The sequence below is a fragment of the Pan troglodytes genome, chromosome 21 (assembly GCF_028858775.2).
Source record: "Pan troglodytes isolate AG18354 chromosome 21, NHGRI_mPanTro3-v2.0_pri, whole genome shotgun sequence".
Taxonomy (NCBI): Eukaryota; Metazoa; Chordata; class Mammalia; order Primates; family Hominidae; genus Pan; species Pan troglodytes.
In genome coordinates, this window is record NC_072419.2 from 51,658,966 (window position 1) to 51,683,429 (window position 24,464).

The following is a 24,464-nucleotide window of genomic DNA, read 5'->3' on the forward strand; positions in this document are numbered from 1 at the left end:
TGGGATTACAGGCACCCACCACCATGCCCAGCTAATTTTTGTATTTTCAGTAAAGATGGGATTTCACTGTGTTGGCCAGGCTGGTCTCGAACTCCTGACATCAGGTGATCCATCCACCTTGGCCTCCCAAAGTGTTGAGATTAGAGGCGTGAGCCACTGCGCCCAGCCTGTGTTGTAATTTTTTATTGAATTTTGGACACAGTGTTTATAATAGCAAGGACTGAGTTCATTATTATTTATGCCTGGAAATTGTCGTATCTCTTCTTCTCTTAGGCCATTAGTGTGGGGGATTCAGTCAGTTTTTTCAGGAGTTGAATTAGGTTTGAGTTTTGTTGTTTCTATGATTACTTCAGTGTCTATATCTCCTACAAATTTTATGTAGTCATGCTAGCTATATTGGGTCTTTAGTAATTCCATAAAAATTTTGGCCTGGCATGTTGGCTTACACCCATAATCCCAGCACTTTGAGAGGCTGGAGCAGGAGGATCACTTGAGGCCAGGAGTTTGAGACCAGCTTAGACAACATAGCAAGACCCTATCTCTAACAAAAAAAAATAATAATAATAAAATAAAATTAGCCATGTGTGGTGATGTGCATTTGTAGTCCTAGATACTTGGGAGACTGAAGTGGGAGGATACCTTGAGCTTAGTGAGTCATGACTGCACTACTGTGCTTCAGCCTCTGGACAGTGTGAGACCTTGTCTCTGAAAAATAAAAACATAAACATTAGCTGAACTCTTCTAACCTACTTGTAAGGAGAGCTTGTCTTTCTCTTGCTACACAACTGAGTGAGTGCCTGCATCCCGTCACTTCCTGGAGGCTCCTGTCCTTCTTTGGAATGCTGGTTAATTGGTTGCTCTGCAACCTTAGGTCTCTGATAAGTTTGACAAAAGTTGTGATTTTGTAAATTACCCAACAATTTTTAAAAACTGTTATTAGTTTGATAATGATGCTCTTCCCAGGTTTCTGCATCCTAGATGGAAGCCGGAGTCTCAAGCCGTCTACCTTTTCACGGTGCTATTCAACGTTTTGGCCACCTACTCCTGGCCTGCTGCTTGGGTCTTTCTTTTGGGTGACACCCTTCCAGCTTAGCCCCCTGAAATATTTTCAGGTTAGATGTTTCCCCCTCTCCATTCCTTCTTTATGGCAAATATCTGACAAAGAGAAGGGACAGAGGTTCCTGATCTTTCTTCATCTTGGGCTCAAAATAATCCATGGAGTCGTGTTCTGAAGGATACATCTGGGCCAGGCGCAGTGGCTCACGCCTATAATCCCAGCACTTTGGGAGGCTGAGGTGGGCAGATCACTTGAGGCCAGGAGTTCAAGACCAGCCTGGCCAACAGGGCAAAAACCCCCCTCTACCAAAAATAGAAAAATTAGCCAGGCATAGTGGAGTGCACCTGTAATTCCAGCTACTCAGGAGGCTGAGGTGGGAGAATTGCTTGAATCCAGGAGGTGGAGGTTGCAGTGAGCTGAGATCGTGCCACTGCACTCCAGCCTGGGCAACAGAGCAAGACTCTGTCAAAAAAAAAAAGGGATACATCTCTGAAAATGGGGACATGACTGGGAGTGAGCTAAGCTCTTATCCACTGTACTCCTGACTTGGCCCTCATTTTCTGTGCTAGAAAATTAGATGAAGTATCTACTCTATCCATTAATGAGAAATAAGAATCAAACCAACCCAATGAAATAGTTCTTAGAAGATGAAAACTACAACAGGATAAAAGGGGAACAGGCACAGGATAAAAGGGTTGTAAGCACAGTCTCTGGAGGCAGTCTACCTGGGCTTAAATTCCAGGTCCATCACTTACTAGCTGTAGGGCCTGGGACAAGTTCCTTCACCTCTCTGTATCTCAACTTCTGTATCTGTAAAGTGGAAACAGCAAGAGGATTAAAAGGATTAATTTTTGTAAAGCACTTATAATAGTGACTGGCACATAATAAGCTCTGTGGAAGTGTTAACAATTAGGGCTTACTTCCTATAATTTCAGAAATTTGTGGAAGAGAGCAGTTCCCTCCCTTTCTCAGAACCCATTACCATCAAAACAGCTAACGATTACTGAGCATTTCCAAAGTGCCCAAGTCCTGTAACTAACCATTTTATATAAATTATCTTATAAGAGGGAGGGATTAATTATTCCTCTTTAGTAGGTAAGAGATCAAGGATCAGAGAAGTGTTTACCCAGCTGGCTAGAGGAATCAATAGGTTTACAACCCAAGAGGGTCTGACTGCATTGCCTGTGCTCTTAACCATTGCATTTGTTGCCTCCCACAAACTAGTTTCCATGCTTGTAAACTAGTGGGAAAGTTGCATGCTGTATTTATCTCACAGGGTTGTTTTGAGATCCCAATAATGTTAAGAGGCAGTGCTTTAGTGTACAGAGTGCTGGTCCCCTGACAGGGAAACCTGAATGTGTCAATGATTTGTTCACACTTCCCTCCCACTGCACATGCCCTTCTCCCTCTTTTCTGCTTGTTGAACTCATGTCTTCAAGACTTAGCTCAGATATCAGCGTCCAGATTTTATTCTAATAGTGGAGAAATTTAGGCAACGCCGCGTGGCGGGGGGGTCGAGGGGGGCACACCAGACTTGTGTTCTGAAATGACAGCTGACTTGTAATGCAGGGAATGGAGTGTAGCCGGGCCAGAATGAGTACAAGAAAACCAGATAGAAGGTTACTGCATTAGGAGCCCAGGCGGGAGGTGGTGGGGCAAACGGAAGGAATGGTGGACTGGAAAGATATTTAGGAAAGAGAATCGACAGGAAATGGAGGTGTATTTTAATATGGGCAGCGAGGGAGAGGGAGGTGGCAAGGATGACTCCTAGTTCCTGACTTGCTCGCGGATGTTTGTCGAATGAATGATCCAGTGACCCCAAGGCAGAAGTATCTCAGAGAGATCCCCCCACTCCCCTCCCCGCACCCGTCACCACGCTGCCTTCGGAGCTCTGACCGTAAGGGGGTGGATGGAAGGCAGGAGGAAGGGAATGGCCACGGAGTCTTGGTCCAGGAGCTGCTAGACTGGACACTTCTAGCACTGGTCTGAGCCAGGAGACGCTGCGAAAAGAGGGCAAACGTTTCTCCTCTCGCAGTTGCCGCCTCGCCCCTCCACCCCCGCCTGGCCAGCAGCGCAGCGCCCCTCTTAGCACCGTGGAGGTGCTGGCTCCTTGCCGGCGTCGGGGGGCGCGGCGTAGCGGCCCACCCTTCCAGCTCTGACCCGCCCGGCCGGCCCGGCGCCCACCCCGCCCAGTGTGCTTGGTAGGTTGGGCGGCGGCTCTGTCTAGTCCCAGAGCCAGGAATCAGGGGCAGCCGGGCGAGTCCCAGGGCAGGGGTCCTCCGCCGCCTTGCACCTGCCCTGCTGGGCGGCACCGGGTCAGTGCCCTGCCCCCTCCTGCGGGTCCCAACTCTCTCTTTCCCATCGTGCGTCCTCTGGAGAAGTGCGCGCGTGTAAGTGTGGCAAGTGTGGCCAAGGGTGCCGGAGGCAGGGTTCGGGTGCGTAGTCGTTGCGTGGGCGCTGCCCAAAAGGCGCAGAGCATCAAGTGTGCGTGGGCAGAGCCGGCGCGGGCGCCCGCCGCGGGTCTGCGCGGGGCGGGGGCGCAGCAAGTGCATCCGAGCGAGCGGAGACTAGCGCACCGGCGTCGGTGGCGAGGGTGGTGCAGAGGAGCCCGGCTGGGCGGAGGGAGGAAGGATGGGTGCGGGTAACTTTTTGACCGCCTTGGAAGTACCAGTAGCCGCGCTCGCAGGGGCTGCCTCCGACCGCCGGGCGAGCTGCGAGCGAGTGAGCCCGCCACCGCCCCTCCCCCACTTCCGCCTCCCGCCTCTTCCTCGTTCCCGGCTCCCAGGGCCCGTCGGTCCCCCGGGAGCCCTGGAGGCGCAGCCCCACCCCGGCCGACGCGGCTCGCTCCCACGCCCCCGCCGCGGCCTCGCTGGAGCGGACGGACTGAGTCAGAGGGGGCGCCAGCGCTGCAGGTAGGGGCTCCGGCGGCGGTGGGCGCAGGTGCCGCGGTGGACCGCGGAGGGGACCGGAGCACGAGGGGAACGGCCTTGGGGGAGCGCCCTCCCCCCGTCCTCCGCCGACGCCTCGTGTCCCTTTTTAGGGAATTTTTTCCCTCTTGCTGGCTCCAGTGCGGGTGGGGCTGAGACCGAGAGGGAGTTCTCCATTTCGCTGGCTCCTGCCCGGCCCCTGGCAGCCTCCTGCCCCCAAATCTCTTCACCCCCTTTCCAGTACCTATAGGTCGCGTAAACAACTCCCTTTCTCCAGCTCTGGGCTCCGCGGCCCCCCGGGGGACAGCTCCTTCAGTCTCGTGAGATCGGTGGGGTTAGGGGGAGGGGAAAAGAGAGGGGGTGTCCCAGAGCCCCTGGCTCCCGTCAGCTCCCCCACCTCGGCCTCTCCCTCCCCCTCCTCGCTGCTGGAGCACAGGCTCCAGGGGCCCTGGGTATTTTTAGCGTTGTGACCTGGGCGGCAGCTCTAAGAGCCTTTCCCGGGAATCGGCGTCAGCGCCTCGCTCCTCCGCCGCCAGCCCGCGGCCGCACGGTCTCCCCAGACTTCCGTGGCCCTGCCTTGGCCAGTCGGGGTTGGGTCCCTCTCCACCTCTGTGGCGCCCGTGGAGCTGGCCAGGGTCTGGGATACGCTGGGTGCAGATGAGGTGGGGAAGGCAGTCTGCGGAGGATGACGTCTGATCCTCAAGCTAGAAACTCCCTTGCCTCTGGTGATGGGCTCAGAGCAGAACGCCGGGAAGATGAGCGAATGGGAGTGAATGCACCGACCTGGGCTGGCCCATAGCCTCAGTGCTCTGGCAGGGTCTCAGCTTCTCAGCCCTAGGGGTCAGGAGGCCTGCTCTGAACTGGACCCAGAACCCGCCTTTCCAATTGCTCCTCACTGACTAATGGGGAGATAAGTCAGTGAGATGTGTCCCAGGAGGGGGACGCATAAAGAGCTGTTGGAGTTCAAAGGAAAGATGGTCGTCTCCTAAATAGCTCACCTTCACAAGCAGGGTCTTGTATTTGAGGCAGGTAGGTTGGTTATGCCATTTTCAGATGGGGAGACTAAGACCAGAAAGGTGATTTCCTTAGGGGCAGAGCCTAGTCTGGAAGTCAGGCCTGTGACTTCAGAGCAAGGGTTTGGGGTAGATGGCACATGCGTGTGTACGTGTTTGTGTGTGTGGAGAGAAAAGGAGGGGCGCGGGAGGAGTTGCTTTAGCCTTTGTCTGGGTTTTGAAGGATGGGAAGGGGTGGGCTGCAGCACTGGAGGAAGGGAACCCTCCACCCTGAGATCTCTGTCTCTATCCTATCCTGTCCCTGGCCTTCTGAGGCAAGCGGGGCCAATTAAGGGGAAAACGTACCTCCTCCATCTGTGCTGAACCAATCCCTCCAACCCCTCTCAGGAGGGCATGATATGGAGAGTTGGGCATTGGCTGTGTTCCCTGAATACAGAGTATCTCTCTTGCGGTGCCTGGAACTGGCATCCCCTTTGTGGAGCTTAGGGCAAGCCCCGCCTCGGCGTGAGACTTGGTTTGTGGGACACACTTGGTTTCAGGGAAGGGGAAAGAGGTCACCAAGGGCAGAGGTTTCCAGGCTGGAGCCAGGGGCCCTACTGTTGGGATGCTGGCTGCAGTGGGGCGCCCCAAGCCCGGGTCCCCTCTGTCTTCTCTTTCGACTTTGCAGCTGTACTTGTTTTGCTCCTCTACCCGCAGGAGCTGACATGGACCCAAATCCTCGGGCCGCCCTGGAGCGCCAGCAGCTCCGCCTTCGGGAGCGGCAAAAATTCTTCGAGGACATTTTACAGCCAGAGACAGAGTTTGTCTTTCCTCTGTCCCATCTGCATCTCGAGTCGCAGAGACGTAAGTCCCAAGTCCTGAGAAGAGGGACTGGGGTAGGGTAGGGAGGATGTCCTGTGGGTCCTGAATCTTGTGGCACTCTCTCCCCTCTGGTTTTCTTGGCCCTCTATGCTTCTAACTTGGGACCTGACATGTAACTCTCACTGTCCTGGTGTGCAGCTTGGGTCCTCCTGACTTGCCCACTTCTTGATCCGCAGCCCCCATAGGTAGTATCTCATCCATGGAAGTGAATGTGGACACACTGGAGCAAGTAGAACTTATTGACCTTGGGGACCCGGATGGATCAGATGTGTTCTTGCCTTGCGAAGATCCTCCACCAACCCCCCAGTCGTCTGGTATGCCCCTCTGCTTTGGGGACTTCAGTGCCAGTCAGCCAGAGCCGGATGTCAGGCTCTGAAACGAGGCTACAAGGCTGGGCTGGGGAAGTACACAAGTAAGGGCTGGAAGTGGGTGTTTCTACCAATGAAACAGCTGCCTGTTCTGATTTTAGGGAAGTTGACCCTGAGGGAGAACTGGGTTACACATCTCTAATCCAAAATTCTGGGAACGGTCAATCTCTTCTTTAATTTTACATTTGTTATATTAATATAATTAGTCACTATAATTAAAATAATGTAAAATTGTAATTTTTATATTTGGCAACTTAAGTAGTTTTAGTAATTATAATGATATTAATATGTATTGAGTACTTTAGTAGGTTCCAATACTGTACTAAAGTACTTTACATATATTATCTCAATCCTTACAACATCCTGTCAGGGTAGGTGATATAATCCCTATTTTATAAGCAGGAAATTAGGCTCAGAGAAGTTAAGTCACATTGTAGCCAGAAGGTAGATAAACTGGAATTCATGTCTGTCTGACTCCAAAGCCCATATGCTTAACTTGTAAGATAGATATTCTTTTAATTAAAACTGCTACTATTTATTGATGGCTTACTATGCCAGACATTTTATAAGCATTCTTAGGTTTTATTCCCAAAACCCTTTGGGGATGTAGGTATCCCTTTTATTTTGCAGAGGGGGAACAGAGTCCTTGAAAGGGAAAGTGACTTGCTCAAAGCCACTCAGCAGCAATAAGTGATGTAGGTGGAACTTGAACTCTTGCCATTGATTGAGCTGACTCTAGATCCCAGACATGGTGTAATGACGTGGAAGGAGCTGGCAGTCAGGAGACGGTGATCTTAATCCTGGCTCTTTGCTGGATTGGCAAAGTCACTTTGGACAAGTCTCTGCCCCCCTGTGGACTTTAGTTACTCCTGGCCAGATAATCTTTAAGAGTTCTCTGAAGCCCTGTTTGTGGCCTGACCAGCTTTTCTTTCTGGGCAGGGGTGGACAACCATTTGGAGGAGCTGAGCCTGCCAGTGCCTACATCAGACAGGACCACATCTAGGACCTCATCCTCCTCCTCCTCCGACTCCTCCACCAACCTGCATAGCCCAAATCCAAGTGATGATGGAGCAGACACGCCCTTGGCACAGTCGGATGAAGAGGAGGAAAGGGGTGATGGAGGGGCAGAGCCTGGAGCCTGCAGCTAGCAGTGGGCCCCTGCCTTCAGACTGACCACGCTGGCTATTCTCCACATGAGACCATAGGCCCAGCCAGAGCCTGTCGGGAGAAGACCAGACTCTTTACTTGCAGTAGGCACCAGAGGTGGGAAGGATGGTGGGATTGTGTACCTTTCTAAGAATTAACCCTCTCCTGCTTTACTGCTAATTGTTTCCTGCTGCAACCCTCCCACCAGTTTTTGGCTTACTCTTGAGATATGATTTACAAATGAGGAGAGAGAAGATGAGGTTGGACAAGATGCCACTGCTTTTCTTAGCACTCTTCCCTCCCCTAAACCATCCTGTAGTCTTCTAATACAGTCTCTCAGACAAGTGTCTCTAGATGGATGTGAACTCCTTAACTCATCAAGTAAGGTGGTACTCAAGCCATGCTGCCTCCTTACATCCTTTTTGGAACAGAGCACGGTATAAATAATAAACTAATAATAATATGCCAACCATTCAACTTCATTTTTCATATTGCAAAGATATCAAACCCACTACATGTCTTTAGCTCTCTAACCGATCCCATATTCCTATCACTCACTCATTCCATTTATTCAAGAAATGTTTATGGAACACCCATGCTAGGCATCTGGAATACAGTTTTGAGCAAGACAGGCTGTACTGTATACCTGCCTTCATAGAGTTTACTGTTTATGGAGGAGAAAATCAAGTAAATACTACAATTCACAGTGTAATAAATAGCATGATGAGGAACTACTCTGGTACCAGAAAATAGGGGCATGTTAACCTAGTTTCTGTGGTCACTGAAGAGCTGTTTTTAGCTGAAGGACGATTGGGAGTTAGCCAGGCACAGTCCGTAAGCCAGGCAGAATGAGCAGCTCGTGAAGACTTCAAACGGAGAGAGCATATCCTTGAGGAGCTAAAAAACACTGCGTTTGGCTGAATTGTTGGATTTGAGGAAATGAAGGGAGAGTTAAGACTGACAAAGGTCAGGTTGTAAAATCCGTTGAAGCCTGGATCAGGTTTCAGTTTGACAGCTAGTAAAAGATCACGACTTAAGATATAAAGTTATTTCCTCATATAGAAGTTAAAAAGTACAGGTCTACATGAAAGCTCCATCGTTACTCAGCATTGGGCTCCTTTTTTGCTCTTTTTCACATGGTTTGCATTCTTAGCAATATCTCACATCTAAGGTGGCTGTCAAAGCCCCAGCCATCATGACCTTGAGACTGGCAGAAAGCAGGAGAGGAAATGGGGGATGGGCAAAGAGGGCACAGCCAGTCTATTCCCATTTAGGAAGAAATTTTTGGAAGTTCTTTTTTTTCCCCCCAAGATGAAGTCACACTCTGTCGCCCAGGCTGGAGTGCAATGGCACGATCTCGGCACACTGCAACCTCCGCCTCCCAGGTTCAAGCAATTCTCATGTCTCAGCCTCCCGAGTAGCTGGGACTACAGGCGCACACCACCATGCCAGGCTAATTTTTGTATTTTTAGTAGAGACGGGATTTCACCATATTGGTCAAGCTAGTCTCGAACTCCTGACCTCAGGTGATCCACCCACCTTGGCCTCCCAAAGTGCTGGAATTACAGGCGTGAGCCACTGCACCTGGCCAACCATCCTATAGTCTTCCAGCAGAGTCTCTCAAATCAGTGTCTCCAGATAGACGTGAACTCCTTGGCATGTCAAGTGAGGGGGTACTCCAGCCATTCTGGCTCCTGACATCCTTTTTGGAACAGAGGGCTAGTCACCCAGATGGGGAGTTTCAGAAAGGACCAGGTTTGAGAAGAAGGCCATAAATTTGGTTTGGGACATGTTGAGTTTGAGATGTCTTTGAGACATCCAAGAGGATATGTTGAGTAGGCCCTTGCACCCATGCATGTGGAATTTAGATAAGAGGATTGAGCTGGAAAAAGAAAACGATCAGTTCTCAGTGTATAGGTGGTAAGTGAAGCCATGGGTGCGAATGACAGGAGAGAATGCCCAGGGAGAGAATGCTGAATGAAAGAAGAGGTTATAGGACCCAGTCTTAAGGAACATCAACTCATTTCTCACATTCAAAAAAAAAAAAAAATCAGTCCACCTCCCTTCATACATTGAACATCACCCATGGGATCAGTGACCTTCAGCCAAAATCCTAAAGCTTTTTGTGCCACCCAAGGTTGAGTGACAAGGCTGCAGTCTTCCTATTGTCCCATCCTGCTCTCACCCCTGCAGGAGGCCAGTGTAAGTATCTGTTCCTAAGTGTTTTTCCTAACACTAGTGAGAAACCTGTGGGAACTCCAGGGAAGTAGGAGTGTCCACCAGCCATTCCCTGTCTCCAGGAAGCTTGTGGAGTGAATACCTTCTGTGCAAAAGCCTCTAGGTCCAAGTTGAGATCATCCACTGAGCTGGGCCAGGGCCCAGTCCTCTATTAACTTTTGGGGTTTTTCTGGGTTGCTTATGACCTTGCTGCACATAGAAGACATAATCTCTGTCCTCTTGTGGCTTCTCTCCTTCCTTCCTTTAGAGTAGCAAGGTTCTATCTACCTCCTGTCTGACTGTGGCTGAGCCATCTCTTGGGCTGCGGCCCATGATCCCAATAGCTTTGCTGTGCAGGGCTTCTCAGCTCCCAGGATCACCCCCCTTCCTTCCATGGTGAACGACGAGAAGCTAGACTGGCTTGGTTGCCGTCAACATGTCAATAAATCTCTTAGTAGCCCAGGCACATGATGCGAAGATTGTGGGGAGCCTGCCTTGGGAGAGGGATTTACAGCCCTCTAGAGAAGTAGAATTGTTTCTGAGCCTATGGGGAGCCTTCAGTTTGGCTGCTATGAGCCCCAGCCCTGCCTGGAAAAGTCTAGTGTCAGCTGAGACCCCAGGACTACTTCCTAGTTGGGACAATAACCTTTTCTTCTGCCGAACCACAGGGGCTTGGCTGGCCTTCAGAACCATCATCTCCAGCTGACTGTTTTTTGTTTCTTTGTTTTTTTTAAAAAACTTATGGGGGTTTCAAACGTACAACAAATATAGAAAGAAAAATATCCCAGGTTCTCATCATACAGCTTAAAAAATCATCAAAATAGTACCAAGATTGTATCATCTACCCACCACATATTTTTAGTGGAAAGACATTTATGATAACTCTTGAAAGAAAGAGTAGATTATAAAACACCATATTCAATATGGTCACTTTTTAAAAAAATGATAATCTTCAGATTCACCATTTGATTATAGTGTTGCATTAAAGTTAAACCGTGGTTTATGGCAGCCCAGAGCCTAGCTGTCTGGTTTTTGAGGCCACACAGTGCCTTTGGAGGTGGGAGGAAGATCTGGAGCCAACTCTAAGTCAAGGAGCCCAGCTTTCAGTCTCCAAGCTACAGCGTGGCTTCTGATATTTGCACGGACTTGTCATAGGGTGGACATCCTGACACACTTCGGAAAGGAGGCACCACAGCTCAGAAAAAGTTTCCTTAGAAGGCTTACACTGTAGCAACCCCAGGAGTGCACAGAACTTGACACTGAACAGCATGGCAGAGTAGAGAAAATACAGAACTGTGCTATGATGTCATCTTGTTTGTTCATTCATTCACACATTACTGAGCACCTACTATGTGATAGTCACCTTGCTTAGGCAACAGAAATACTAAGGTGACCATGAGCTCTTCCAGGAGCAGACACAGACACAGGTAATGGAAACAATGTGATGAGAGATGTAGCAGAAGTACATGAAGCCTGTAGACCACTAGAGGAGGAGAAGGTAAGTCTTCACTAGAGGTGGCTGGGTCCTGAATGATGGAGATGGGCAATTTCAAAAGGAAAACAGAGAAGTACGAAATAGTCATAATGATGGCAGCTACCTTTTAAAAAGTATTATTTTGAGGTTTGATAGTGTAGACTATAGTCCTAGCTCCATCACTCATTGTAATCTTTATTATCTTAGTTTATGTACTTCTTAATAATAACACTCAAGCAACCCTATCACTTAGGCACTATTATCTACATTTACATATTAGTGCCTAGGTGACAGGGTTGAGTGTTACTATTAAGCACTTGCTACATTCCATATCCTACATGTACATAATTTCTCATCTTAACAACAACCTTGAAAGTAGGTTTCTTCATTATACAAATGAAGAAAAGTGACACTTGGGTTGATCATGCTCATATGGATTAAAGGCTGGCATAGGGATTTGGACTCCTGTCTTTCTGACATCTAAGCCCATGGCCTTCCTAATATTTCGTGTCTAATGGGGCAGGAACACTGAATGCAGGCAGAATGCAGGCAGAATGAAGGCATAATGAGATAAAGACATCTTCCTGACATTTCCTTTCTGGAAATGTCTGGTTGGTTGGTGCATATCTTGGCAGACCTGCCTGACACCAAATTGGCTCTTTCTAGAAGTGTGGTCATGAGTTTCACCAAGAGACTGTTCATGAAATCCTTCATGAATGTGTTTCCCATAGGGCAGGTGGAAAAACTAAAGCATGACTTTAACTTTGGAACTCCTAAAAAGTCAATAAAAAGACAAGCCAGTAAACAAAGGGGTGAGGGTGCAGAAGACTTTAACAGACCTTTCACAAAAAAATAAAAATTAAATTAAAAAATAAATGTCAAATAAGCACATGAACAGATGCTTAACATTTTTAGTTACCAGGGAAATGCAAATTAAAACCACAATGAGCAACCACTACATACATACCCAAGTGGTCAAAACTAAAAAGTACAAAAAATCAGAAACTTCAAATGCTGACCAGGATGTGGTACAATGGAAACTCATAGTTTATGGAAACATAAAATGATACATTTTGGAGAAAGGTCTGACAGTTTCTTATAAAATTAAACATACACCTGCTCTCTGACCCAGCAATTCCACTCTTAAATACCTGGCCAAAGGATATGAGAAATATACGTCTACAAAGGAGCTTGCACAGACAGCAGCCTTGTTAATAATAACCAAAAACTTTAAAAGTGCCCATCAAGAGTTGAATGGATAAATTAATAATACTACGCAGTAATAAAAAGAATTGTGGATACATGCAAGAACATGGATGATTCTCAAAAACATTCTTCCCATGAGAAAAAAAAAAGCCTTACACAGTATACATACTATATGATTTCATTTATATTTAGTTCTGGAACAGATTAATCTATTGTGGGAAAAAATCAGGGTACTAACTGCCTCTGGAAGGTGATAGAGGAGCAGGGATTGACTAGGAAAGGGTATTGCTAATTTTCTGGGGTTTTAGGAATGTTCTGTATCATGATAGGAGTTCGGGTTACATAGGTGTGTGCATTTGTCAAAACTCAGTGAATGTGTACTTTGGATTTGTGCATTTCACTGTATGTGAATTTTACATCAAAATGCAATCAAATACTCAACTCTAGTTAATTATATGCATGCTTAACTACTTAAAGGAAAGTGTACTAATATCTGCAATTTACTTTGAAGTGCACCAAAACACAAGATGGAATGATGGTTGTATAGACAAATATGTGGTAAAGTACAAGTATAGTATAATGTAAATAGTAGAATCTAGGTGGTGGAAAATAGGTTTATTGTAACAGGTGCTCATTCTTTCAATTTTGTTTGAACATTTTCGTAATAAAAGAACCACTTATTTGGGGGTTTTGCAGCAAATGGAGACACTAGAAGCTAAGAGGGGCAGGAGGTTCCTCTTACTTTGGGAAATGCAAATTAAAACCACAATGGTTTTCCCAAAAGTAATTGACCTTTTTCAGTCAATGTTTCCTCAACTATCAAATGGGTAAAATGGCAGTGAAGGAGCTTCATATTATTAAGCATTTCCTGGTGGGTGGAAACGCCATGAACTAGGTGCGGCCTCAAGCTGGTTACTCGCCCTGCCTACTCCCTCTCGTGTCCTCCCAGTACCCCCTTAGACCCATCAGCTCTGAGGGAATCTTCGCGACCTGCGCAGGCGGTCGCTCTGATAACCGCATCCCGGTTTCCGGGACGACAGCGGAAGTCACTTCTCACACGCCTTTCTTATTGGATACCGGCTTTTCATGGGGCCGAGCGCCGCTGGGTAGGCGGAAGTAGCCGCAGGCATGGCGGCGGCTATGCCGCTTGCTCTGCTCGTCCTGTTGCTCCTGGGGCCCGGCGGCTGGTGCCTTGCAGAACCCCCACGCGACAGCCTGCGGGAGGAACTTGTCATCACCCCGCTGCCTTCCGGGGACGTAGCCGCCACATTCCAGTTCCGCACGCGCTGGGATTCGGAGCTTCAGCGGGAAGGAGGTGAGGGCGCGAGATCTGACCAGGGAAAGATTTCCGTAGTGCCTGCTGGCTGGCGGGCCGTGGGATGAAGGCAAACTTTGGGGGCGGGGCCTAATTCCTGGGTGGAGTTCGGGATCCTGGGTGTGGACCCCGACAAGGTGGGGATCGTCACTCACCTGCTCCCGTTTCCCCAGTGTCCCATTACAGGCTCTTTCCCAAAGCCCTGGGGCAGCTGATCTCCAAGTATTCTCTACGGGAGCTGCACCTGTCATTCACACAAGGCTTTTGGAGGACCCGATACTGGGGGCCACCCTTCCTGCAGGCCCCATCAGGTGCAGAGCTGTGGGTCTGGTTCCAAGACACTGTCACTGAGTGAGTGCACACCTTGGGCCCTGTTGCAGGCCATGGAGGGAATGTGGCTGGGAGAGTGTTGTCATCCTGCCACTGCTCTTGGGGACAGCACTTCCAGTAGGCAGCGATTCCATGGGGGTAGAGCTGGCATTGGAAGTAAGAAATGTTACCACAGATGAATAAACTTCCCAATCCTGAAACTTTCAGACCTGAGGTAGCACATGCATATCCCTGGAGAGGCAAATAGCAAACAATTCATGCTTATTTGGAGGTAAGGCAGTAGAAAACTGGCAACTGGATAACCTTTTAAAAGGCATTCATTAATATTTTTTAAATGATAATAAATACCACGAAAGCCAGCCATAAGATATTTGTGGGTTACAACTGGCCAACAGGATGCTACATCACAGTGTTAGAGGAACTGCTTTTGTTTGGGAGGGGGCAGGTCTAGTTACTGTGCCTACTACAAACCGCTATTTCCCAGTGGCTGCTGTGGCTATCCTGTTTAGAATAGAACCTTTCTGTGCAGTGGTTGCAAACATGTCTACATGGGCCACACAGGTAAGAAATGAATAAAGGTATTTTTAAAATTGACAAACACAGGAATGAGAAATATATCTCATTTTCCTCTTAATCCCACTATAAGAAATCAATAGTGCAAGTATGATATAACAAGTTTTAGGGCAATAAAAAGGAGCAGCAGGAATTGTGGCAGGCTAGAGAGTTTGTGTGACATTCTAACGAGGACAGCTCTGCCACTCAGCTTCTATGGATTGTTGCCATGTGGGAATAGAGGCCTAATGTGGTCAGACTCAAATGTTTCTAAAAATTTTTTATAGAAACAAGGTCTCACTATATTGCCCAGGCTGGTCTCGAACTCCTGGGTTCAAGCGATCCTCCTGCCTCAGCCTCCCAAAGTGTTGGGATTACAGGCAAGAGCCACCACACCTGGCCTCATTTTTCAAGAGATACCAGAAATCTGGAATTTAATGTGAAAATTGGCAAATTCAAATATCAGCAAGTAATTTAAAAATTTTTTGAGTGCTGTGCGGGTCAATGTTGTGCATACCAAATGAAGCATGTTTATGGTTTGAGTAGAGCTTTCTGGCTTCAAGTTTGCCATTTTTATTTGAGGCTTAAGGATTGGAGCAGTTGAAAAGCTCTGAACATATAATTATCAAAAGCTCCTGGACAACACTAAGGAATAAGGAATAAGCAGTGACTCCCCGGCTTGCCAAGACTTTCTCTCTTGCCTCAACTCTGGCTCCCCTACCCTTTCCTGTCTACTCTGCTGTCACTGTCTTCCCTCAGCCCGTAATTGCCTGAAATGTGGAGCAAATGCTTAGAATTCTTTCTAGTGCTTATTAAGTTTTATGCTTTCTCTATTACTGAGAGCAAATCTCTTTTGATATTTCTCCAAGAAAAGAACATTAATTTAATTTGATGTTTTTATGAAATCCTAGAACAGTTATTTTTCCCATGTTCAGTGAGCTTTTTTGGATATAAGACTTCTCACCATGATAGTAGAATCAGGACTTACCTTTATTCCCAGAGTATACACAGGGTAGTATGCATTGTTTTGCGCAGCCCAGCACATTCAAGGAAGATCAGTGAGCTCATTTCAGCTCTGATATATGAGGCGCTTTCCATGGTGTCAGGGGAAGTACATAGATGACCCAGACTGGTCCTTGTCCTCAAGTTGCTTACAGCCTAGTTAGGGAGAAAAGGTGGTCAGGACACGATGCTGCTGCCACCTAGCCATCTCCCAGGAGGGACCTAGTAAGATGCTTGGATGGTCAGAACCGTGACTGCACAGAGGAGACTGTGCTTAAGGAGGGCAGGAAAGGCTTCGTGGAGGGGAGGTAAGAACTGGAGCCGGATCATGAAGGTAGGCAGACAGAAGTGAGCAAAGGCTTGCAAGGAAGGAAGGATCACCTGAGCAGAGACCCATGGGGATGCAGAGATGTCCAGAGGAGAGTGAGGAAGAAGAGGCTGAGTAGGATGAGACCCAGCAAGTGGGCTGGCTGGGGGCAGCAATGTTCCAGCTCCATCAGCTGGCCCGTCTAATAGTTAAGAATACAGCCTCCTCCTATCATAGGTTTAGCAGCCAGCTGTGGACTTTGAAAGAGGGAGCAGAGGTAGCCCCAGGACAGTGAGTGGATTTGTGTCTCTATCCAGTGTGGATAAATCTTGGAAGGAGCTCAGTAATGTCCTCTCAGGGATCTTCTGCGCCTCTCTCAACTTCATCGACTCCACCAACACAGTCACTCCCACTGCCTCCTTCAAACCCCTGGGTCTGGCCAATGGTGAGATAACCCCTACAGCCCTTTCCTTCTTCCTCTTACCTCCTGCCCAAACCTTTGCCTCCTTTTCCCTCAGTTTCCTGCTTCCTCAGCCCGGGCTAGATCCTAAGTCCCCTGTGTGTGCAGGCCCCCAATACTGTGCCATCTCTGCATGCCTTTTCCCAAGGAGAGAAGGGAGTCCTACTCCCAGCTGGGACTGTCCAGACTGTGGTGCTAGAGGTGGTGTGGGGAGCAGGAGGGTCATTCCCATCTCTGGAATGTGGATCCCGAGGGGTCAGAGCCCAAGGCCCACCCCAGACAGACCTCTGTCTCCCTCAGACACTGACCACTACTTTCTGCGCTATGCTGTGCTGCCACGGGAGGTGGTCTGCACCGAAAACCTCACCCCCTGGAAGAAGCTCTTGCCCTGTAGTTCCAAGGTGAGGCCGCAGAGCCTGGCAGCCGGGGGCGGGGGGTTGTATAGAGAACCTGCGCCCCATGCCAAGTGCTCCATACAGGGCTTCTCTTATCTCTTTCCATCTCCTCCAGGCAGGCCTCTCTGTGCTGCTGAAGGCAGATCGCTTGTTCCACACCAGCTACCACTCCCAGGCAGTGCATATCCGCCCTGTTTGCAGAGTAAGTCATGGGGAGTAGAGGAAGCTGCCATCCAGGGGCTCAGAGAAGGTACATGTAAAGCATGCGGTCAGTGTCTGGCTCAGGCTGAGTGAGTACTGAGTGGTAGGTGTGATGACAGTTATTCAGGGCATTGGCCAAGCACCAAGAAAACAGTGGTTGCCTAGCAAGCACTGAATAAATATTTGTCATGGAAAATAGTGGTTCAGAACAATAGCTATGCGGGTGCAATTGCTAGCTCAGTCACTTGCCAGCTGGCGTAACCTTGGGTGAATCATTTCATTCCCCTGAGCTTGGTTTCCCACCCTGCCACATGACATTGATAGTAGAATCCACTCCTAGGGTTGTTGTGATAGTTTATCAAACTGATGCACATACAGCTGTCAGCACGGGGTCTGGCACGAGGTCAAGTGCTCAGGAGTGGGTGGTAGCAAATCGATGGATGTGAAGATATATAGATGAGGGATTGAGTCTGAGTAGGAGTCTTTTTGGGGGCTGTGTGGTGAGAGTGATACCCCCTCACTGCTGCCATCTGGCCCTTGTGATAGAATGCACGCTGTACTAGCATCTCCTGGGAGCTGAGGCAGACCCTGTCAGTTGTATTTGATGCCTTCATCACGGGGCAGGGAAAGAAAGGTAAGTTACCTTGGCAACTCATCTGTACCCACCCGTGCCAGCCCTGCCTTATCTATGTGGACTAGGCCTAGGCCTGGCCCCTGCTCAGCCCTGCGCTCTGTTTCTCAGACTGGTCCCTCTTCCGGATGTTCTCCCGAACCCTCACGGAGCCCTGCCCCCTGGCTTCAGAGAGCCGAGTCTATGTGGACATCACCACCTACAACCAGGTAACAAGGTCTCCAGCCACACACACAAACACACCACTGGTCCCCAGGACCAGCCTACCCTCTCTGCTTGCTTCTTAGCCCTGCCTTTGTGTCCCCAGGACAACGAGACATTAGAGGTGCACCCACCCCCGACCACTACATATCAGGACGTCATCCTAGGCACTCGGAAGACCTATGCCATCTATGACTTGCTTGACACCGCCATGATCAACAACTCTCGAAACCTCAACATCCAGCTCAAGTGGAAGAGACCCCCAGAGAATGGTGAGTGGGTGGTTGGTTGGACTGCTGGGTTGCAACGGCTACAGAGAAAAGACTCACAATCCCACGTCTTTGCCGTTAGATGATTGGGTTGTATTTAGACCAGATCTCCAGAGTCATATGCTGCTGACTGTAGGTATTCCAAGCTCTACAATTTTGGGTAGGTTCCTAAACTCCCCAAGCTTCAGCATCCACATCTGAAAAATAGAGTATACTTAGCGAATTGGATGAGATGATGTGAAAAATGGAGTTAGTTCATGCATTTGCTTAATCAACCAAATACTTTTGAATTCATACTAAGTGCCAGGCATAGAGTGTTGAATAAGACAGAGGACACTGCACTCAAGAAATATAAGTCTACTAGCTAGGGCAGGTGTCAGTTAATTAATTACAGTTGTGTTCAGTTCCCTTACCAAGGGAAAGAGCAGAATATCCTGAGAGGACCTGGATTGGGTTCGAAGGGGGCACGGTGTTCGTCACGTAAGCACTTCAATACTAGCAACCTATTGTCATCATCGCTTGTTGGCTGGGGAAGACAGGGATGATTCCAGAACCCAGATTGCCCAGTTTCAGTGGCAGGGCTGTTCCCCCATCTACTCACTGGCTTGGGACTCTGAACATGGCCTGGGCAGGTGGGGTGGGGAGTGATTCTTACCTTTGGCAGCTGTTAACTGTTGCTATTTCTTTACACAGAGGCCCCCCCAGTGCCCTTCCTGCATGCCCAGCGGTACGTGAGCGGCTATGGGCTGCAGAAGGGGGAGCTGAGCACACTGCTGTACAACACCCACCCATACCGGGCCTTCCCGGTGCTGCTGCTGGACACCGTACCCTGGTATCTGCGGCTGTATGTGCACACCCTCACCATCACCTCCAAGGGCAAGGAGAACAAACCAAGTGAGGACCTGAGTCCTGAACCAGGCCCCCAGCACCCCCTCTCATGTCCTCTCCGGGTCCCCCAAACTCTCATTTCCCAGGGTAGTTCCTGAAGTACCTCTGAAAAGCTACACAGGCATAAAGAGTAAGGAATAGTTTCTCAGAACTGGAATGGGAGCCTCACTGTGCCAGGTTCAGAAGTAATTTATAAAACAGCAATAATTAAAACACATAATACTGGTGATTCTTAATAGGACTGTACAAGGACAGTAGCTTCCTTTTTCACTTACTTTTGCCTCCTTTCTGGAGCATTGGGTTTTGTGATGATTCATAGACTCTTTAAGGTAGGGAAAGGGTTTGGCAATGTTGGGCTTTTGAAGCTAGGAAGATAGCAGAGCTGGAGTAGATGGTGTTTTGCTTCCTTGGGAGGGGTAAAGAGGTACAGTTAATTAAATTTTTTTATTTCTATTTTTATTAAAATTTATTTTTATTTTCTATTATTTTTCTAAGGAGAAGATAATACTAGTGCTTCCTATTAGGTGCCAGGCATAGCACTAAAGCACTTGCCTTTCTTTGGTGTAGGGGGAGACTAGTAGTAAAGTGAAAGACCTCTGAGGAAGAGGTTGTACCATATCCCAAACGGCCAAACTTAAAAACCTTTCAGTACTTTAGTTGATTCCTATATTTTCAAACATACGGTGAATAGTTTCACTTATTTTCAGCACCATTATTTGTACCACCTTCAAAATCTCTATTTCAGACATCCTAACTGCATATTCTATAGGTTTTTCTGTTATTATTCTTTTAAATCTTCTCCTTTGGAAAATTTCAAACCCAAACCCAAACAGAATAGTGTAATAATCCCCTGTACACACCCTGCAGCCTTTTTTTTTTTTTTTTAAGAGACAGATTGTTGCTCTGTCACCTATGCCGGAGTGCAGTGGCATGATCATGGCTCATTGCAGTCTCAGACTGCTCGGCTCAAGCAATCCTCCTACCTCCGCTTCCCTAGGACTACAGGCATGAACCGCCATGCCTTTAATTTTTTCATAGAGGCAGGGTCTTGTTATGTTGCACAGGCTGGTCTCAAACTCCTGGCCTCAAGCGATTCTCCTGCCTCAGTCTCCTAAAGTGCTGGGATTATAGGTGTAAGCCGCTGCCTGCTGGCATATCTTAAAGCAAATCTTAGACAGTGCATCAATTAACCTTTAAATACTTTAAGGATTTTTAAAAATGTAACCGTATCATTACCACTTCTGTTTTCCCCTGTGGTCTTAAAAATGTCTTTTTATAATTGGTTTGTTTAAATTGGGATAAACAAGGTTCTCACATTGCAGTTGCTTTATACTAAGTTCCTCTCTTGGGTGGGCACAGTGGTGCACACCTGTAATCTCAGCACTTTGGGAGGCCAACACAGAAGGACCACTTGAGTCCAGGAGTTCGAAACCAGCCTGGACAACATTGTGAGGCACCCCCTACCTATACAAAAAAAAATTTTTTTTTTTTTTGAGACGGATCCTCACTCTGTCACCCAGGCTGGAGTGCAGTGGCGCGATCTTAGCTCACTGCAACCTCCACCTCCCGGGTTCAAGCGATTCTCCTGCCTCCACCTCCCGAGTAGCTGGGACTACAGGCGCGTGCCACCACGCCTGGCTAATTTTTTCTGTTTTTAGTAGAGATGCGGTTTCACTGTGTTAGCCAGGATGGTCTCGATCTCCTGACCTTGTGATCTGCCCGCCTTGGCCTCCCAAAGTGCTGGGATTAAAATAAATTGTTTTTAATTAGCTGGGGGTGGTGTTGCATGCCTGTAGTCCCAGCTACTCAAGAGGCTGAGGTGGGAGGATCACTTGAACCCAGGAGGTCAAGGCTATAGTGAGCCATGATCATACTATTGCACTTCAGCATGGGCGACAGTGTGAGACCCTGTCACGAAAAAAAAAAAAAGTTTCTTTTTCTTTAAAATTACTAGACTATTCTTAGAGCAGTTTTAGGTTTACAGAAAAACTGAGCACAAAGCACAGAGTTCCCATGTACTCCCTGTCTCCACAACCAGAATGTCCCTTATTATAAATGTCTTGTATTTGGTGTGGTACTCTTCAGTCTCTCTTCATCTGTAGCAGTGCCCATGCCTTTTTTTTTTTTTTTAATGTCATTTATTTTTTGAAGAAACTGGGTCATTTGTTGTATAGAATGTTCCACATTCTGGATTTGTCCTTGTGCTAGTGTTTAACACACCCCTCCTCTCCTATATTTCTTGTGTGTTGGTGGTTAGATTTAGAAACCTGATTAGATTCATGTCCCACATTTTTGGCAAGAAAAATTCCCAGGTGGTTCTGTGAACTTCTTCTTGCGTCACATCAGGCACTTGGTGTCTGGTGCCCCAGTTGTAGTGATGTGAAGATTGATTAGCCATCTGCAGCACTCCTAACAACCTCTCTTGATCGCATCCTGGGATCACTGCCCTGGAAACATCCTCTCCCTTTTCTTAGCCCCTGCTTTCTTCCCTTGCCTGCCTGGCTTCTATGCTCCCAAGCCCATCTTGTAGGCACCCAGATTGAGGCTCCACGGCAAGCAGCAGGGACAGGGGCAGCAGGTAGCCTGACCCCAGGAAAGAGATGTGGGTGACCTTGCATGTCTGCAGGTTACATCCACTACCAGCCTGCCCAGGACCGGCTGCAACCCCACCTCCTGGAGATGCTGATTCAGCTGCCGGCCAACTCAGTCACCAAGGTTTCCATCCAGTTTGAGCGGGCGCTGCTGAAGTGGACCGAGTACACGCCAGATCCTAACCATGGCTTCTATGTCAGGTGGGCTCCACCCCCACAGGCCACCTCTCATCCCCCTGACCTATCCTCTCTGCTGCTTACCCCTTGATAGGGGAGCCAGATGGGAACACGGGCCATCTCTCTGCTTCTCTGTAGCCCATCTGTCCTCAGCGCCCTTGTGCCCAGCATGGTAGCAGCCAAGCCAGTGGACTGGGAAGAGAGTCCCCTCTTCAACAGCTTGTAAGTGTGACCACACTCACTGATAACACATCCTCAGCTGCCTGCTGGGCCTTAACACAGGTGACCAGGCTCCTGCAGGGGAGTTCAGGGTAGATGTTACATCTTCCAAAGAGATGTGTAGATTTAATTCAATCCTAATAAAAATCCTGGCAGTCTGTGGAATTTGTGAAGACTTTATAAAATGATTTTAAAGTGCTTCTAGAAGAATACTTTTACTTACAGCCTACATTTACTCCTTGATGCTCTTAAATATTTAATCAAGCACTTATCAAATGCCAAGTGCTTCTGAGAGCACTGAGTGTGCAAGATTAAACAAAACAGACTTGGCCCTGGCCTCCCTTTGCTTACAGTCTAGAAGGAAGATTCTGGTCTAGAGAGTAATGGGGTTAGAGGTGGGGTAGGAATTGATTTACTGGGTTATCTAGGAAGGCTTCATTTAGGAGGTGGCATTTAGGCTGAAACCAGGCTAAGAAAGAAGCAACCAAGCAAAGGCGGGGCCCCCTTCCTCCACCTCAACACCAGGCATCTCTCTTCCTTTCCTTTCTCTCTCTTTCTTTCTCTTTCTTTCTTTCTTTCTTTCTTTCTTTCTTTCTTTCTTTCTTTCTCTTTCTTTCTTTCTTATTTATTTTTTATTTTACTTTAAGTTCTGGGATATATGTGCAGAACATACAGGTTTGTTACATAGGTATATATGTGCCATGGTGGTTTGCCGTACCCATCAACCCATCATCTAGGTTTTAAGCCCCGCATGCATTAGGTATTTGTCCTAATGCTCTCCCTCCCCTTGCCCCCCGCCCACCGCTCCCCTTTATCAGGTTTAGAGATTGAGCTATGCCTTCTGTTGAAAGGTTTTGAGCCTAAGAGAACATTGGAAACACTGTGTTGCATTGCCCAATACTGCCGGAATGAGGATGGGGTGAGATGGGGAGGAGCAGCCAGTCCTGTCTCACCGCTCTTCCCCTGACCCCAGGTTCCCAGTCTCTGATGGCTCTAACTACTTTGTGCGGCTCTACACGGAGCCGCTGCTGGTGAACCTGCCGACACCGGACTTCAGCATGCCCTACAACGTGATCTGCCTCACGTGCACTGTGGTGGCCGTGTGCTATGGCTCCTTCTACAATCTCCTCACCCGAACCTTCCACATCGAGGAGCCCCGCACAGGTGGCCTGGCCAAGCGGCTGGCCAACCTTATCCGGCGTGCCCGAGGTGTCCCCCCACTCTGATTCTTGCCCTTTCCAGCAGCTGCAGCTGCCGTTTCTCTCTGGGGAGGGGAGCCCAAGGGCTGTTTCTGCCACTTGCTCTCCTCAGAGTTGGCTTTTGAACCAAAGTGCCCTGGACCAGGTCAGGGCCTACAGCTGTGCTGTCCAGTACAGGAGCCACGAGCCAAATGTGGCATTTGAATTTGAATTAACTTAGAAATTCATTTCCTCACCTGTAGTGGCCACCTCTATATTGAGGTGCTCAATAAGCAAAAGTGGTCAGTGGCTGCTGTATTGGACAGCACAGAAAAAGATTTCCATCACCACAGAAAGGTCGGCTGGCAGCACTGGCCAAGGTGATGGGGTGTGCTGCACAGTGTATGTCACTGTGTAGTGGATGGAGTTTACTGTTTGTGGAATAAAAACGGCTGTTTCCTTGGTTCTTTGCCTCTTGTCCTTGAGTCCTGGGAAGAGCTGGGGACTGGGGATTGTTTGCTGAGTGCCTGAACAGGACCTCCTACCCTATGCCTGCAACCCCCTCCACAAAAAACAAAAAACCCTACCTCCTCCCACCTGGCCAGAAATTTCTTCTCCTGATCTGCTCCCCCTGTCCTCCCCATCCCCATCTGATTGTGATTCCCAGAACTCCCCGGGTTGTTTGGGAGTGTTTCTGAAAGCATAATCCATGGCCATGGAAATGAATCATCCTACTTCTTGGGGGCATTGAGAGTCAGTCCACATCAGCAAGGGTAGAGTGGAGAGGTGGGAGGGCTCTGGGTGGTGGGTCTCTAACTGTAGTGTGCATCAGAGTCACTGGGGGCACTTGTGAAAATAATGTATGTTCCTGGGGTCCAGATCCTACTAATTCAGTTGGTCTGGGTGTGGCCCAGACTTTGACTTTTTAGCAGGCTTCTCAGGAGCTCCTGCTGTGCTCCATCCTCAGACCACCCCCAGGCTTTGAAGCCAGGCTCATTGGATTGAAGCCCGCCCCACCCACCTCCCTTGCTGGTTACATAACCCTGGATTTCTGTAAAACAAGCCTTTAGGCGGTTGCCTCCCACTGCCCTCATCTTCTATCTTTTCCTCTGGCACACTTGGCATCAACTGTGTGTTATTTGCAGTTCCCCCCCACCTCCTACCCCACTCAGTTCTCCCATCATAGTGGTTTGGCCTAGAATGCCCTATTCCACCAACCATGCACACCTCTCAACTGCCTGGTTCCCTCTTATAAAACCAGATGAGGCTGGCCGGGCACGGTGGCTCACGCCTGTAATCCCAGCACTTTGGGAAGCCAAGGCGGGCAGATCACAAGGTCAAGAGATCGAGACCATCCTGGCCAACATGGTGAAACCCTGTCTCTACTAAAAATACAAAAAAATTTAGCTGGGCATAGTGGCACGCGCCTGTAGTCCCAGCTACTCGGTAGGCTGAGGCAGGAGAATCTCTTGAACCTGG

General features: G+C 48.5%; 2 protein-coding genes across 15 annotated transcripts; both read left to right on the forward strand.

Moving 5' to 3' along the window:
- Nucleotides 1-2,906: 2,906 nt before the first annotated feature.
- On the forward strand, nt 2,907-7,841 carry DBNDD2 (dysbindin domain containing 2). Of its 13 annotated transcripts, none has more exons than XM_024352109.3 (4): nt 2,907-3,258; nt 5,694-5,840; nt 6,035-6,172; nt 7,166-7,841. In XM_024352109.3, the coding sequence occupies exons 2-4, from the start codon at nt 5,702-5,704 to the stop codon at nt 7,372-7,374; spliced, it is 486 nt and encodes a 161-aa protein (XP_024207877.1). In that variant the 5' UTR covers nt 2,907-3,258; nt 5,694-5,701; the 3' UTR covers nt 7,375-7,841. The 13 variants fall into 13 exon arrangements, with proteins under 13 accessions (XP_024207877.1, XP_003317008.1, XP_063658617.1 ...); XM_003316960.7 differs by having other exon boundaries at nt 3,252-3,447; XM_063802547.1 differs by lacking the exon at nt 2,907-3,258 and adding an exon at nt 3,289-3,447 and having other exon boundaries at nt 6,035-6,270.
- A 3,109-nt stretch (nt 7,842-10,950) lies between these two features.
- Nucleotides 10,951-23,451, forward strand: PIGT (phosphatidylinositol glycan anchor biosynthesis class T). 2 transcript variants are annotated; one of them, XM_024352110.3, is made up of 13 exons: nt 10,951-11,087; nt 13,219-13,584; nt 13,758-13,935; nt 16,093-16,220; nt 16,536-16,636; nt 16,746-16,832; nt 17,378-17,465; nt 17,574-17,671; nt 17,770-17,935; nt 18,626-18,826; nt 21,447-21,612; nt 21,727-21,810; nt 22,781-23,451. In XM_024352110.3, the coding sequence occupies exons 2-13, from the start codon at nt 13,398-13,400 to the stop codon at nt 23,031-23,033; spliced, it is 1,737 nt and encodes a 578-aa protein (XP_024207878.1). In that variant the 5' UTR covers nt 10,951-11,087; nt 13,219-13,397; the 3' UTR covers nt 23,034-23,451. The 2 variants fall into 2 exon arrangements, with proteins under 2 accessions (XP_024207878.1, XP_063658615.1); XM_063802545.1 differs by lacking the exons at nt 10,951-11,087; nt 16,093-16,220 and having other exon boundaries at nt 13,362-13,584.
- The last annotated feature ends 1,013 nt before the right edge of the window (nt 23,452-24,464 follow it).

Excerpts from the sequence above, each read along its gene's own strand:
- DBNDD2 (XM_016937988.4), top strand. The coding sequence starts at position 5,396 with ATGGAGAGTTGGGCATTGGCTGTGTTCCCTGAATACAGAGTATCTCTC. Across the intron at positions 5,841-6,034 it reads GCATCTCGAGTCGCAGAGAC|CCCCCATAGGTAGTATCTCA; the intron begins GTAAGTCCCAAG and ends CTTGATCCGCAG. Across the intron at positions 6,173-7,165 it reads ACCAACCCCCCAGTCGTCTG|GGGTGGACAACCATTTGGAG; the intron begins GTATGCCCCTCT and ends CTTTCTGGGCAG.
- PIGT (XM_024352110.3), top strand. The coding sequence starts at position 13,398 with ATGGCGGCGGCTATGCCGCTTGCTCTGCTCGTCCTGTTGCTCCTGGGG. Across the intron at positions 17,466-17,573 it reads CACGGGGCAGGGAAAGAAAG|ACTGGTCCCTCTTCCGGATG; the intron begins GTAAGTTACCTT and ends TCTGTTTCTCAG. Across the intron at positions 18,827-21,446 it reads GGGCAAGGAGAACAAACCAA|GTTACATCCACTACCAGCCT; the intron begins GTGAGGACCTGA and ends GCATGTCTGCAG.